The following is a 14,966-nucleotide window of genomic DNA, read 5'->3' as shown; positions in this document are numbered from 1 at the left end:
GTCCAGCCGAGGCGGCGAGGACTCAATGCCTCACTCATAGGTCATAGCTGGATTTACCTTCTGCCTCAGCTCCGGCGAGGGAGGCTGCCGGCGGCGAGGCATTTGTACCGTCTCTCATCCTCACCCGCTCTCTCCCCCCGTTGCATCGTCCCTTGCGTTGTGGACGTTTCTTGCTCTGCGAACGCGACGCCCGCCACCTGTTCGACGGAATGCGTCCAGGGGAGACGGGGAAAAGGGTTAAGGGATCCCCATCTCGAAGCGGCGGCGCCGACGAGGATCGGATTGGATGCCTTCCGGATGGGGTCCTCCACCACATCCTCGGGTTCCTGCCGGCGCCGGACGCCGTGCGGACGTGCCTGCTCGCACGGCGCTGGCGCCACCTCTGGAAGTCCGCCACGGGCCTGCGCATCTCCGAAGGCTACGGTGTGGAAAAGCTCCATGATTTCGTGCACCACCTGCTGCTCCTCCGCGGGGGCGCGCCCCTCGACACGTTTGAGCTAGGTTCCATCGATTTGGCCGAGGGAGACAACCGCAGCATGAACCTCTGGTTCCGGCATGCCCTGCTGTGCCAAGTCCGGGTGCTCCGGCTGAATGTCTTCGGCCTCGAGCTACACGACCTGCCTTTCGTCTCCCGGCACTTGGTGAAGCTAGAGCTTCGTTTTGTGATATTGATGCACAGTTTCCTTGATTTCTCTAGCTGTCCGGTGCTAGAAAATTTAGAGATTGTCTCCTCCGAGTTGTCAGATGCCAAGAGGATCTCTTCCCAGTCCCTGAAACACCTCAACCTTACTCATTGCACTTTCAGCGAAAATGTCCGAATTCGTATTGATGTGCCGAATCTACTTTCCCTGTGGCTACAAGATTATCGCTGCCGGACTCCTGTGTTTGAGGTTATGCCGCTATTAGTGAAAGCATTTGTCAGTGTAACCGGTGACTCTGGGGATTGGTTAACTTGTACAAGTGGTAATGCTGACTCCGAGGAATGCCCTCATGACGATTGTGAGCTTTGTTATAGTAACACCAACAGAATGCTTCTGCAAGCTTTATCACAGGCTAGGAGTTTGATGTTGGTAGCTCAGAATCAAGAGGTATCGCTATGCTTACACTTCTATCTTTCCTATGCAGAATCTATGTGTACCCACCACTGGATATTCGTAATTAACAATTGCAATAACCTTTTTTGCATGCAAGGCCACCACAAGGGAGTTCTTAAATCATTGTTAACATCGAGTTTTTATGGATCTCTTCTGTGTCTATTTTGTCCAGTTTGTTTTCAAAAGAGACATGATGCGGTGCCCTACATTTAGTAACTTGAAGACTTTGTTACTCATTGACTCCTTCTACGTGGCCTTCGACTTGCATGGAATAACTTGCATCCTTCGACACTCACCAGTTCTAGAGAAACTCACTCTTGAGCTTTTTTGTCAGGTACATATATTCTAAATAGAAAACCGCTACATATTTACATTTATTACATTACATTGATTGATCTTGGCCAACTGTTTTATTGTTATTTTTTGTCACTGTTATTGTTTGCAGGAATCTGAACATATATTGGAAATGAAAGGAAGCTATAATCAAACGGAGAGGTCATCTGCAATACCAGAGCATCTTAAGTCAGTCGTAGTCAAATGTGGAGTGATTGATGAGAGAGTTACCAAAGTTTTGAAGTTCCTGTCTACATTTAATATTCGTAAGATAACTAGCAACACTGTTCATTGTTTCTATATTTCTAAAATTTTCCTCCAGGTTCATATTTATGAAAGAAAGCAAATAATGTAGAAACTCCTACTTTGTTAGAAAATCAAGAGATAGCTGTACGAAATTGAAAAGAAAATGAAAAATCCTGCACTGCATTTGGTGGGAACGTGGAGCTCAATCTAATCTGTTGTGTTGGCAGATTGTATGCATAAAGCTATGTACGGTCATTTTATTGTCAAGTACAACGCATAAACAGTAGGGTGATGTGTTGAATAGTTTTCAATATTTGACTTGTGCTGATAATTTATTGGCTTGCTGATTACTAGTTCCGAAGCAGCACGATTGTATTTTTTTTTATAACTTAACAATCAGTAATTGTAAGCAATAACACATTTTATTTTCCACCTTCGTTTTCTTTTATAATACTGTGAAAATACTTTCTTACATGGGCCTTGTTTTCATCAGTTTATAAACCTGTAGTCTCACATGCTCAATAATTTGAGTTATTTTTCTTCTTTGTACTGGTTGCACATTTATGAAGAAAACCATTCTTGCCATGTCCATGTCCAGCTATTTCCTTTATCCGATTGATGGCTTCAATAGTTCCTTGTGAATGAAACGCCTTCGACTGATTTATGTTTTGATTGTAGCTCGGATGTTATGACTTGTGAGAAAACATGGTTGGTCTGTGTTTGTGAGGGGGTAATTTAGGCTGATGAACTTTTTTGTTGAGAGCAGGTGGAAAATGGGAAATGGTTCATGATCATTAATCATATTTTTGTGTCATCTTTATGTTACTACTTACTACTAGAACGTATTACTGTTATTAATTGAGCTGCATGCTGATCAAGTGAATTTCACCTTTCTTTTAGTACATTTCACAAAATCTTGGTTTTGGAGGTTCATAAAACCCCCTAGGTTTCACTATTTATTTCAAGGAAACCCAGGTTTTCGGAGCAACACTTTTCATAAAACCTTAGTTACATGTCTATCATCGATTTGTGTATGGCCCATTATTTTTGTGTATAATGCTTATACAAAGATCGTATGTGGGTTTACATAGACAATTAGCTACCTTCTCCTCAACCGTTGATTGCTGATAGCATGACCATTTGTGGGTTTACTTAACTAGTTAACGTATCTTTACTGCTGGGGTTCACATTATCACATTATCATCTTTTTTTTCTGCCATCGTGCAGTGGGAGAGATAGCGTAGCCTAGGAATGTGTTTTAGGCCTACTCTGTGAGTATATACTTGAAATACTATATAATTATATATTTTAGTGGCATAATTGTTTTGCATATAGATGCTTGTTTATGAAACATTTTTCCTTAAGTAGGGTTATATGAAACAAATTGCTAACCATGTTTTTATTAAAAAAAAACTATTTTTGTAGTCTGTTACCTTATTATGAGTTTCTTGGAATTGCACATTTTAATTGCTCAGTTGATGCTCTGACTATGAACTGACTGCATTTTCTCTTGCAGGTTTCAGTTTCGAGTAGGGTTCAAAAATTGGGCTGTACATGAATCTACTAGTCTATTTACTGTTCAGTGCTGTGACAACTGAGATGGTTGCTGTATTATGGGATGGAGTTAGTATATCCTATGTCAGTTCTTAGCCACACGAACGGTTTAGAACTGACAATGACCTAGTAAGAATCTGTAGTAGACGGAATTAAGAAGGGCAGGTAATCTAGTTGGAACTATGCTAGTTAATTCGGATCCATTCTCTCGGGGATGATGAATCTGCTATCTTGCTTTAATCAACATTTCTCCGCCAGTAATGTTTAATAGTACACACATCTGGTAATGTATTTGACTATTTGGGCGTGTGTTCATGGGTGGAGAAACCATTTTTCGTAGGTCGATCAAATTTCACATTAAAAACCGGGACTAAAAATGCCGGTTAAAAAAATTTTGATCTTAAAGGATCATCTTTAGTCCCGGTTCATCCTCTGTCAGAGGCATGTCAGGGGGCCGAGGATCTTTAGTTCAGGTTGATACTACCAACTGGGATAAAGATTATCATTTACTCCCGGTTAAATGATCATTTAGATCTTTAGTATCGGTTGGTGTTATTAACCGGGAGTAAATATTTCTCCCCCACATCTGATCGGTTAAGTCATTAACCGGAGTAAATATTTCTCCCCCACATCTGATCGGTTAAGTCCCAGACATATATTTAGATAAGATTAGATCATCCCCTCTCTTCATAGTTCACAATCTGTTCCGGTATTTAAATTTACTGTCAAGCAACTGAACATTGTAATATCTGCAGATGATGCTTACTGCCTCAGATTGTGAACTTACCCTACATTTTCTTTGACAGGTTTCAGTTTCGAGTAGCGTTTTAAAGTTGGGCTCTCCAGGATCTACTGCTACTCAGAGCGTTGGTGCTTAATCTGCTGTGACAAGCATGCCCTATTCTTGCAGTCTCAGCCTCATAGGGGCGGTTTAGAACTGACGAAATGATCTAGACAGAATTTGTAACTGTAGTGCCCAAATAATGGATTTAGAAGTGCAGGTAATCTAGTTGGACCTAATATACCAACCATATGCTTTGATCTCTTTTGGCCCCTTGGTTAACTCGGATTCATTCTCTCTGGGATGATGATCTGTTAGTTCTGTAAATATTGCTCCATCTGGTAATGTATTTTGGGCAAGTTTGTCGATCCATAGAGCTCATGTCGTTTTGATTTGTGATAGATGTTTCTTTTGGTTATGGATGAGAATCTACCTATAGTTTTATGCAGATCAAACCATGAAACATTGAATTTCTATACCAACCTTTTGAAATTTATTACTCCCTTCGTTGCATATTATAATTTTTTTTGACTTTTTTAAACCAAACTACTTAAAAGTCTGACCAAATTTATAAAAAAATATAATAACATTTATATGTTTCATTACATCTAATATTGAACATGTTATATATTTTGGTAGTTTCTTTGTTTTGTGTTGAAAATATTACAATATTTTTTTATTAATTTGATCAAACCTAAAAAAATTGACTTAGGAAAAAATTAAAATGACCTATGGTATGAAACGAAGGTTCCAGTGCTCTTCGTTGCCCCATTTGTGAGGCTCAATTCCTCTCAGAGTTATTGGTCAATTAGACCTAGTTTGGATGGACCAAATTTTGGCCCATCAAAGTGTAATAGGCCACCAAAGTGAACTAAAATTTTGGCACATGCAAATTGATGGATGTGCTTTCTGTCATACCCGAGGAATTAATCTCGGGCTATGTATATATTGTATATTTATTAATAAACTTTCTAAAAAAATTAAATGTAAGTATGATATAATCATAGAATAATTACATTGGGCCTTATATCCACTCGGGATCAAATCCTAAGTTTAACACGGGTGCTCTTATTTACGGCTAATTATTTTTTCAGTAGTAGGTGACGTATCCATCGACAGTAAAATATGCCGGCCCAGTCTTTTCAGATGTGCTCATAGGGGTACGATGTGCGTATGTGTTTATAAGAGTGAGTGTGCATGCGTTGTGGACACCACATTTGTACTGTGTTTTAAAAAAAAGAATCCATAATACTACTTTTGTTTCCAAATGAATGATATTGATTAGTGCAATTTTGAACTAACCGGTGTCAAACGAAAAGAAACGTAGAGATATAACTTATATGTTTATAGAATATAAGTTGTATGGAACTTTTAAAAAAATCCTGCGGTAACATGCTATTTTATGAAGTGGAGGTCGTGGGATTAAATCTCCTCACCCCTTACGTGCATTGGGATTTTTTTTCCCTTTGTCACTCGCACGAATTTTAAAGCAAATCTAACTATTCATAATAATCATATGAAAGTTACATACCAATTACATGCAAGTTACAATGTAATTTATAATATATTTACATTCTACAATTTTTTGAGAGAAAATTAATCTACAAATGTATAGCACAATGTATTAATTTTGAGCTGGATGAGATTAGGCCTGTTTACCCATAAGGTTGGGCCTTCCACATAGGCCTAAAGTTGTACTGTACTGCTCGAAGTTGGACTTTTCAATGTGCCCTGTTAAATGGGCCTTTCTGGTCCAGCCCATTTATTCTTTATTTCCTGGCCTTTTCTTCCTCATTCGGACACTCTCCGACTCGAGGGCTGGAGTACACTACCATCTTCCTCAGCTCCGGCGGGCGAGGCTGCCGGCGGCGAGGTCTCCGTCTGTCTCTGCCTCTGATTCTCACTCGCTTTGCTCCAGCTTCATCCGCCCGTGCAGTCCAGTGGTTGTTTCTTGCCCTGCGGCCGCGACGCCCGCCACCTGTTCGACGGAATGTCTCCTCCAGGGGAGGCGGGGAGGAGGGGCAAGGGAGCCGCGCGCCCGAGCGACGATCGGATAGGGCACCTGCCGGACGAAGTACTGCATGACATCATCGGGCTCCTGCCGGCGCCGGACGCCGTGCGGACGTGCGTGCTGGCGCGGCGGTGGCGCCACCTCTGGAAGTCCGCCACGGGCCTGCGCATCGCCGACGACGACGGGGTGGGGCTGGTGCCCATGGAGGAGCTCCGCGATTTCGTGGACCATCTGCTGCTCCTCCGCGGGCGCGCGCCGCTGGACACCTGCGAGCTCAGCTTCGCCGGGCTGTCGTCCGACGGCGGCGGCGGCGACGCCCGCCTCGTGGATCTCTGGTTCCGGCATGCCGTGCTGTGCGAGGTCCAAGCTCTCCGGTTGAATGCCCCTCGAAGTGCCTCACGCCTCGTGCTAGATGGCCTGCCTCTTGTGTCCGGGCGCTTGGCGAAGCTAGAGCTTGCTCATCTGAATTTGGTGCACAATTTCCTCGATTTCTCGAGCTGTCCGGTGCTGGAACATCTGGAGATTGTCCTCTGCAGCTTGTCAGATGCCGAGAGGATCTCTTCCCAATCCCTGAAACGCCTCAACATCACTGCATGCGATTTCAGCGAAATCTTCCGCACTCGTATTGATGTCCCCAATCTCCTTTCGCTGCGCCTGGATAATTATATAATCACCGGACTCCTGTGTTCGAGGGCATGCCGTTATTAGTGGATGCCTTTTTCGGTGTCACCTTTGCTTCTGGAGATATCAGGTGTTGTCCAGGAGTTAATGATGACCTTGAGGAATGTCCTTATGACGATTGTGACAATTGTCCCAGTGACAACAATTGCAAGGTTCTGCAAGCTTTTTCACAGGCTAAGAATTTGGCGTTGGTCGCTGACTCACAAAAGGTTTGTTTTTGTTATGCCTTTTTTTCACATGAACTGCCTTTTACAGAACCAGCTTTTCCTTCTCAAATCATCTGTTAGTTGATCTTTATTGTTTGCATTTTGTCCAGTTTATTTTCAAAAGGGAATTGATACGGTGCCCTACATTTAGCAAGTTGAAGACTTTGTTGCTCAGTGACAGCTGGATTGTGGCCTTCGACTTGCATGAAATTACTTGCATCCTTCGACACTCCCAGTTCTAGAGAATCTCACTCTTCAGTTTTTCTACCCGGTACATATGTATTTATATTCTAAATTGGAAACTTCTGCCTATAGTCGAATGGAGAGATCGTCTGCAATATCAGAACACCTTAAGATAGTCGTAGTCAAATGTGGAGTGGTTGATGAGAGAGTTATCAAAATTTTGAAGTTCCTATCTACATTTAATATCGGTAAGCTAACTAGCAACATTATTCGCTCTTTCTGTATTTCTGAAATTTGCCTTCCACTTGATTGCAAATAATGCAGAAACTCCTACTTTGTTAGAAATCTAGAGGTAGGAGTACCAATCACCAGATTAATTGAAAAGAAAATGGAAATGCTGCATGACATTTCGTGGGAGTCGGAAACCCAATCTAAACATTTCTGTTGAATAGTTTTGAATATTAAACTTTTTGATAATTTATTGCCTCACTGATTAGTTCTGAACAGTAGCAAGCTTTCTCTGTCTTTATGCTTTTACTTAACAAGTAGGAGTAATAGTTTTAAGCAACAACACATTGAACTGTTGTTTACTTCACTCTTACAAATGGCTCACTATATATGCTCAGTTTCATGCCCTTGTGAATGGCTAAACTGAGCAATACTTTGAATCTGTAGAATTAACTGTTTTCTTGAATATTTTCATTGTTCCTTTGAGTCTGTAGGTTGTACATAACTTTCAGTGCCTTTCAGTGCCCATCTTCATGTCTAGTTATTTTTGCTGCATTTGCCCTAATGATGACTTCTATAGTTCCTTGTGGATGAAAAACCTTGACTGATTTCTTCTTTTGTAATTGTATAAAATCTGATGTTATGGGGAAAAATAGTTGGTCTGTGTTCTTAGTGTAGGGGCAGTATAGGCTGATAAATTCTTTTTAAGGGCAGGTGGAAGCTGTTAAATATCATTAATCATATTTTTGGATCATCTTAATGTTAGTTGAAGATATTACTGCATGCTGGTCGAGTGAATACCACTTTTCCTTTAATAAATTTCACATAACGCAGGTTTGAGGGGCGTCGGTAATGCTGTAATGCAAAACCCAGATCTGCATTTTGTTTCAAGGAAACCTATAGGTTTTAGAGCAAAATGTTTCATAATACCTCAGGCACATGCATATGTAACCCATTTATCTATGATATTTATGTGCAATACTTATACAAAATGGAATTCTTTTTGGTACATAAACACATCAGCTACCTTTTCCACAACCGTTGGTTGCCGGTAGCATAAATGTTTGTTAATGTGTCTCTGCTACTGGGGTTCACATTATCATCTCTGCCATTGCACAGTGAGAGAGTGCGGAAGGAGATATAGTAGCTTAAGAATGTGTATTTCAGGCCTACTAATGTAGGTATATACTCGAAATGCTAGATAGTATAAATGTATAATGACATGAGTATTTTGCATACATGTGAGGCTTGATGAAGCATTTTGCCTTAAACATAACGTTATATGAAACAAATTGCTGAACACGAGGTTTCTGAAGTTAGCTCCTTTTCGTTCTTTCAATATTTCTGAATTTTGAAAAAAAATATTCGTGAATGAAAGAAGAAAACTAAAAGTGCAAATACAGATTTAGTGAAGAAAAGGGAAAATAGGTAAAACAGCATTTGGAAGGGATATAAAGAAAACATAATCCAATTTATTTTGTTGTCAAGTATGATACTTGAAAATTTACAGAGTTTTTCCATGTTGAACTGAGTAATATAATTTTCTTTTTATATAATGAGCTGAGTAATATAAATAGGAAGTTGCAATATGTTTTGACCTCTACACTTTGGACTGTTTACTCGTTGAATAGCTTTCATTTCCTGCTATTAAGTATTAACTCAGGCTTGAAGTTCTTGGCCATAAAATAGCTCTTAATTATTGTACATATTATGTGACATTGTATCATTTGTATGGCCACGTATTTACCTTCATCTTTGAAAAATGATAAACTGTGTCTTATCTTCAAAATATCATTGGGTATGCGCAGTCTTCAGTTTCAAGGAAGGAAGTATGGGTTGATGCCTGGTCGAAAAACAAAGTAGAAAAGGGTTGATGTCTCGACGATGGATCTTCTAGATGAAGAACCTCTTGATTATTCCAGGAACGCAAGGCTTAATTTCACAGTGACAAGAACCCTGTCTTTTGTCTATGAGATTGCTATGCTAGCTCCACTATGTTGAACTGAGTAATATGCTAGTAGTTCACAGGACGAGGAACATCTGGGATCCGGATACATAATCATATATTGAGTTGTTTAGATCTTCTAGCAGTGTATCTGAGCTGGTTTTACTGCAGTCGTCTGCATTTCACTAATTTCGCCCAGTGCTGTCACTTACTACTTGAGATTATATATGTGTGTTCTCTCTTCTCCTGTCAGGAGATTATGTGATTATCTCAAGTTGCCGTGTGCCGGCTGAAGTTGCACGGTCAATAGTTTGTTCTGTTTCTACACATCCATCCTCTCCTCCCCCCTCTGAATTAACGAGGCAAACCACACGCCACACATAAAGCCCCATAGCACGCTTATAGGCTAAGATTTAAATTTTAAAACTTAATTCTGAAGTTGGTTTTATGATTTTCTTAGCATAATTTATTTTTACATTATTTGGTTTTAAATTGCTAAAAAAATGTATATAAAAGTTTTATCTGTAATTTTTTAAATAAAAGACATGGATAAGCATTTGCTTAAGGAGTAAATTTCATTTTAGGCCGCCTTATTACTATTATTTCGCTTTGAACTATCCTTTAATAAATGTTTCACTTTAAACCGGGTAAATTTATGTTTGTGCCACTTTAGATCACTCTCACAATTTTGCCCATTTACATCAAATTGTCATATGTTAAAACAGTAGTACTTCTTCCGTCCCAATATATTACAACCTCCGTCCCAATATATTACAACCTAGGATGGGATTAGACCTATCCTATGACTACGACTCTAGACAAAGTATAAGATTCTTTTAAGTATAGCTGTTGGACTTCATTGATAAAAAGTCGGGTAGTAAAAAGTGAAACAAAGGTAAATATAAGATTACCTGATCGAAAGTGCAAATATTGGATTGAAAATGCAAATATTGGTTAAAGGATAGTCCAAAATGATACATCGTAATAAAACATAGCACAAAATAAAATTTACTCTAAAAGTAAAATGACGAAGATGATGGTATTTAATGGACTACATGTTAATGAATATGTTTTCCTTCTTGATGGGCCCTTTACGCCGTGCTCGTCCTTCTTAGGGCTGACACATTGATGGGAGGAAACACCGAGGGGAAGGAGGGGAGGCCAGCAAGGGAGAGAAGATGGGGAAGAGCATGAAGAGAGGGAGATGAAGAGGAAGAAAGAGAGGTGATGACACGTGGGACACACAAATTAGTTTTTCCCCTCACTTGCTGGCATGTGGGTCTTATTGATGCTTTTTATTGTTTCCTTGTGTCACGTAAGTGTTACGAGGGATAAAGACTAAGTCAAAAGAAAACAAATATGTGCAACGTCAACTTAAAAACATCAAAAATACTATCGAGTAATGTTAGTTGCACCAGTTTTAAAAGTTGAGGGACGATATATATTGCTGTTCAGCGATATATATATTACCATTCCTGTTCAGTTCAAATATGTGTACATATATATGTTGGAATTAATAGATGGGCTAAGGCACATTCGAAGATTAGTTCTTTGGAAAATCACAAAAACCCACCTCATAGATGGGCAGGGCAGGGCAGGCGGCGCGCGTGCACGACGTACGCGTCGAATGGTCCGCAAAATTGGCTCCTCACCCTTGCGCAAATGCAGCCTCCTTTTGCAGTTTTGTTTTGCTGCAGGAAATTCGGATTTGTTTTGTTTTGGAAACATTTATATAAACCGGGCCGCTGCCTTCACGCAACACACGCAAAATCAATCTAGGGTTTGCCTCCTACTCTGTGCTGCGCCGTCGCTCGTAGACTACTCCATCCCGCTCGTCGGCGTGCACTGGCGATCGGGAGAGCAGGTCTCCGGAACCTCTGCCTTCGACGTCCTGCACCGGGAGAAGGCGGCAATAAGGTTTTTGGGAAGCGCTTCGCGCGACTGCTCCCTGTTCGTCCGCGATGGCTCGTCTTCCTCTCCGCTCGCGTGCTTCGCGCCTTCGTCGACGCTCGCAATCGCGAGTAGTTCCTGCCGAGCAACCGGTCTTTCCGCTACCTCGGTACGTGTTCGACATGTTGCGCATATTTGATCTTCATGCTTTACTACTTAGTTTACATGTGTAGATTTAATGATGCGTTCAATCTAGTTTACATCTGCAATGTCATGATTTATTTATGGAATAAATTAAATCATTATGTGCTTATAATTTCAACAATATATTGTTGTTTAGTTCAGTTCAAAGGTGTGCTCTGCTATGTACATATATATTGCCGCCGAGCAATGTGTCCAGAGCACCAATATATACTGATGCCCATATATATTGCTGTCCAGAACAGCAATGTGTCCAGAATGTATCAATATATACACATTTCTACATATATATTGATGTTTGAACTGAACAACAAAGCTAATGCAGGAGGTGCATCCAGAAAGAAGCGCCTGTCGTTCACCTATCAGGTGAGGGAGCTGCAGTCTGACGCCGCCACTGCCCCGACGTCGAAATGTTATTGAAAGCGGCGTATTTTGAAGGGCATCCCAAGTTACTCACCTACTACTCATAAGCATATCATCATGGCTTGTCTTGCTTTGAATAACTTCATATGAGATATGGATTGGGAGAAAACCATCACTTTCTTATTTGCGCACATGGGGGTGCTTGGCGAAAGTCAATGTACCAATAACGAAGAAGCGCAAACTTGGACCTAAGACTGTGGACTGTGTCTTTCTAGGATATGCTCATTACAACATTGCCTATAGATTTTTAATAGTTAAATTCGAGGTACCTGACATGCATGTTGGTACAATTATGGAGTCTCGTGATGCTACCTTTTTCGAGAGCTTTTTCCCAATGAAGATACACATAGTGGTTCGAGCCAACCCTCTGAAATAATTCCCAGTTCAATCACACCACCATAACAAACTGAACATACACATGAACATGTCACTGAGGAGGATGTCAGTGAAGCTCTTCGAAGGAGTAAGAGACAAAGGACGGCTAAATCCTTTGGTGATGATTTCACTGTGTACCTCGTGGATGACACTCCTAAGTCAATTTCAGAAGCATAGGCATCTCCTGATGCAGACTACTGGAAGGAGGCTGTCCGTAGTGAAATGGATTCCATTATCGCTAACTGGACTTGGGAGGTGACAGAGCGACCCTATGGATGTAAACCTGTGGGGTGCAAGTGGGTGTTCAAGAAGAAGCTTAGGCCTGACGGTACTATTAAAAAGTACAAGGCTCGGCTTGTTGCTAAGGGCTATACTCAGAAAGAAGGCGAAGATTTCTTTGACACTTACTCACCTGTTGCTAGATTGACCACAATTCGCGTGCTACTTTCCCTAGCAGCCTCACTTGGTCTTCTCGTTCATCAAATGGACGTTAAGACAGCTTTTCTTAATGGAGAGCTAGATGAGTAGATCTATATGGATCAACCTGATGGGTTTGTAGTTGAAGGTCAAGAAGGCAAAGTGTGCAAATTGTTGAAGTCTTTGTATGGTCTGAAACAAGATCCTAAGCAATGGCATGAGAAATTTGACAAAACATTGACATCTGTAGGCTTTGCAGTCAATGAGGCAGATAAATGTGTGTACTATCGCCATGGTGGGGGTGAGGGAGTTATTCTGTGCTTCTATGTTGACGACATACTGATATTTGGGACAAACCTTGAGGTGATAAATGAGATTAAATCATTCTTGTCTCAAAATTTTGATATGAAGGATTTGGGAGTAGCTGATGTTATCTTAAGCATTAAGCTAATTAGAGGTGATAATGGGATTACACTCTTGCAGTCCCATTATGTGGAGAAGATCTTGAATCGCTTTGGCTACATTGATAGTAAGCCTTCTCCAACACCTTATGATCCTAGCTTGTTGCTTCGCAAGAACAAGAGAATTGCTAGGAATTAACTGGAATACTCCCAAATCATTGGCTCGCTGATGTACCTGGCTAGTGCAACTAGGCCTGATATCTCCTTTGCTGTGAGCAAGTTGAGCCGGTTTACCTCTAATCCGGGAGATGATCACTGGCGTGCGCTTGAGCGAGTAATGCATTATCTGAAAGGTACTATGGAATTGGGGCTTCACTATTCTGGGTATCCTGCGGTACTGGAGGGATATAGTGATTCTAACTGGATCTCTGATGTGGATGAGATCAAAGCCACTAGTGGATATGTCTTCACACTGGGTGGTGGTGCTGTTTCGTGGAGGTCTTGCAAACATACCATTTTGACGAGGTCAACCATGGAAGCAGAGCTGACGGCACTGGATACTGCTACTGTTGAGGCAAAATGGCTGCGTGATCTATTAATGGATCTGCCTATTGTTGAAAAACCGGTGCCGGCTATCCTTATGAACTGTGACAATCAAACGGTAATTGTCAAAGTGAATAGTTCTAAGGATAATATGAAATAGTCTAGACATGTGAAAAGACGATTGAAGTCTGTCAGGAAATTGAGAAACTCCGGAGTTATAACGTTGGATTACATCCAAACAGCTAGAAACCTGGCAGAACCCTTCACAAAGGGACTATCACGAAATGTGATAGACAATGCATCGAAGGAGATGGGTTTGAGACCCATGTGAGTTATACTATGGTGGTAACCCAGTCTATGTGATCGAAGATCCCGTGAATTAGAACCTGGGAAGAACAAACCATTAGTAAACTAGAGGAGAGTACCAATCTATACCCTCTCTAAGTGAAGATGCATGTACTCTCGTGAGCTGCAAGGCAGGTTGGCTATGCCTTAATGAGTTCTGTTGGCTTTAATTAGTGAAGATGCATTCTTGAAAGAACTCACCTTTGTAAGCTTGACTGTTGGTCGCAGTCTATGGAGATTTTGGGTGAATCTTCTAGGAAGCTTACTAAAGACCTAGGAGTATGACTTATACGCTCCACCCGAGGGGTAGTCTACAGACGGTCTAGTACCAGATAAGACTCTGAGTGAAACTTGCTTGCACAAGACTTGCAATTCAAGGCGTAGTCCATTGTTCAAGTTGTGAGTAAGTGTAGCTTAGAGTTCTAGGTGGATGTTCAACCTTAATCGGTCTCCATCGAATCGCTGGTATATAAACAGTACATTGGAAAAGACAAATCTCTAGTGGGATTTTGAGATTTGGTGGGGGATTGTTGGAATTAATAGATGGGCTAAGGCCCATTCGAAGATTAATTCTTTGGAAAATCACAAAAGCCCACCTCATGAGATGGCATGCATGTGGAGTTTAGTACCACCTTGCTTATTCTAGGAGAGGGGGACCTCCTTAAAAGGGAGGATGCCCTCCTAGCCACTTGAAGCATGTGTGGTGGAGAGAAGAGGGGAAACACACGCGCGCGATCGCTCGCCTGGCAGGGCAGGGCAGGCGGCGCGCGTGCACGACGTACGCGTCGAATGGTCCGCAAAATTGGCTCCTCACCCTTGCGCAGATGCAGCCTCCTTTTGCAGTTTTGTTTTGCTGCGGGAAATTCGGATTTGTTTTGTTTTGGAAACATTCCGAAAAATTCGGTGCGTGAAAACGGCGTGGAGTCCGGATAGGTTACGCGCGACTTATCTGGTTCGGTTAAGCGGGCGCCCTGATCAGGCGACCTATCTCTATATAAACCGGGTCACCGCCTTCACGCAACACACGCGAAATCAATCTAGGGTTTGCCTCCTACTCTGTGCTGCGCTGTCGCTCGTAGACTACTCCATCCCGCTCGTCGGCGTGAATC

The 14,966-nt window shown here is 41.5% G+C and overlaps 1 protein-coding gene and 1 pseudogene across 3 annotated transcripts; both read left to right on the top strand.

Annotated features, from left to right (window-relative positions):
- Nucleotides 1-4,380, top strand: LOC9269963 (F-box/LRR-repeat protein At3g58930). Of its 3 annotated transcripts, XR_010737918.1 has the most exons (5): nucleotides 1-1,088; nucleotides 1,267-1,428; nucleotides 1,540-1,693; nucleotides 3,190-3,392; nucleotides 4,034-4,380. XR_010737918.1 is itself a non-coding variant. In XM_015759970.3 (4 exons), the coding sequence occupies exons 1-4, from the start codon at nucleotides 210-212 to the stop codon at nucleotides 4,048-4,050; spliced, it is 1,212 nt and encodes a 403-aa protein (XP_015615456.1). In that variant the 5' UTR covers nucleotides 1-209; the 3' UTR covers nucleotides 4,051-4,380. The 3 variants fall into 3 exon arrangements, 2 of the variants coding, with proteins under 2 accessions (XP_015615456.1, XP_015615455.1); XM_015759970.3 differs by lacking the exon at nucleotides 3,190-3,392; XM_015759969.3 differs by having other exon boundaries at nucleotides 3,190-4,380.
- A 1,421-nt stretch (nucleotides 4,381-5,801) lies between these two features.
- On the top strand, nucleotides 5,802-9,569 carry LOC9267397 (F-box protein At4g22280-like; annotated as a pseudogene).
- The last annotated feature ends 5,397 nt before the right edge of the window (nucleotides 9,570-14,966 follow it).

Source organism: Oryza sativa, chromosome 11 (assembly GCF_034140825.1).
Source record: "Oryza sativa Japonica Group chromosome 11, ASM3414082v1".
NCBI classification, from domain to species: domain Eukaryota; kingdom Viridiplantae; phylum Streptophyta; class Magnoliopsida; order Poales; family Poaceae; genus Oryza; species Oryza sativa.
The sequence above is the reverse complement of the archived record's forward strand: the minus strand, read 5'-3'. Positions and strand labels throughout refer to the sequence as shown.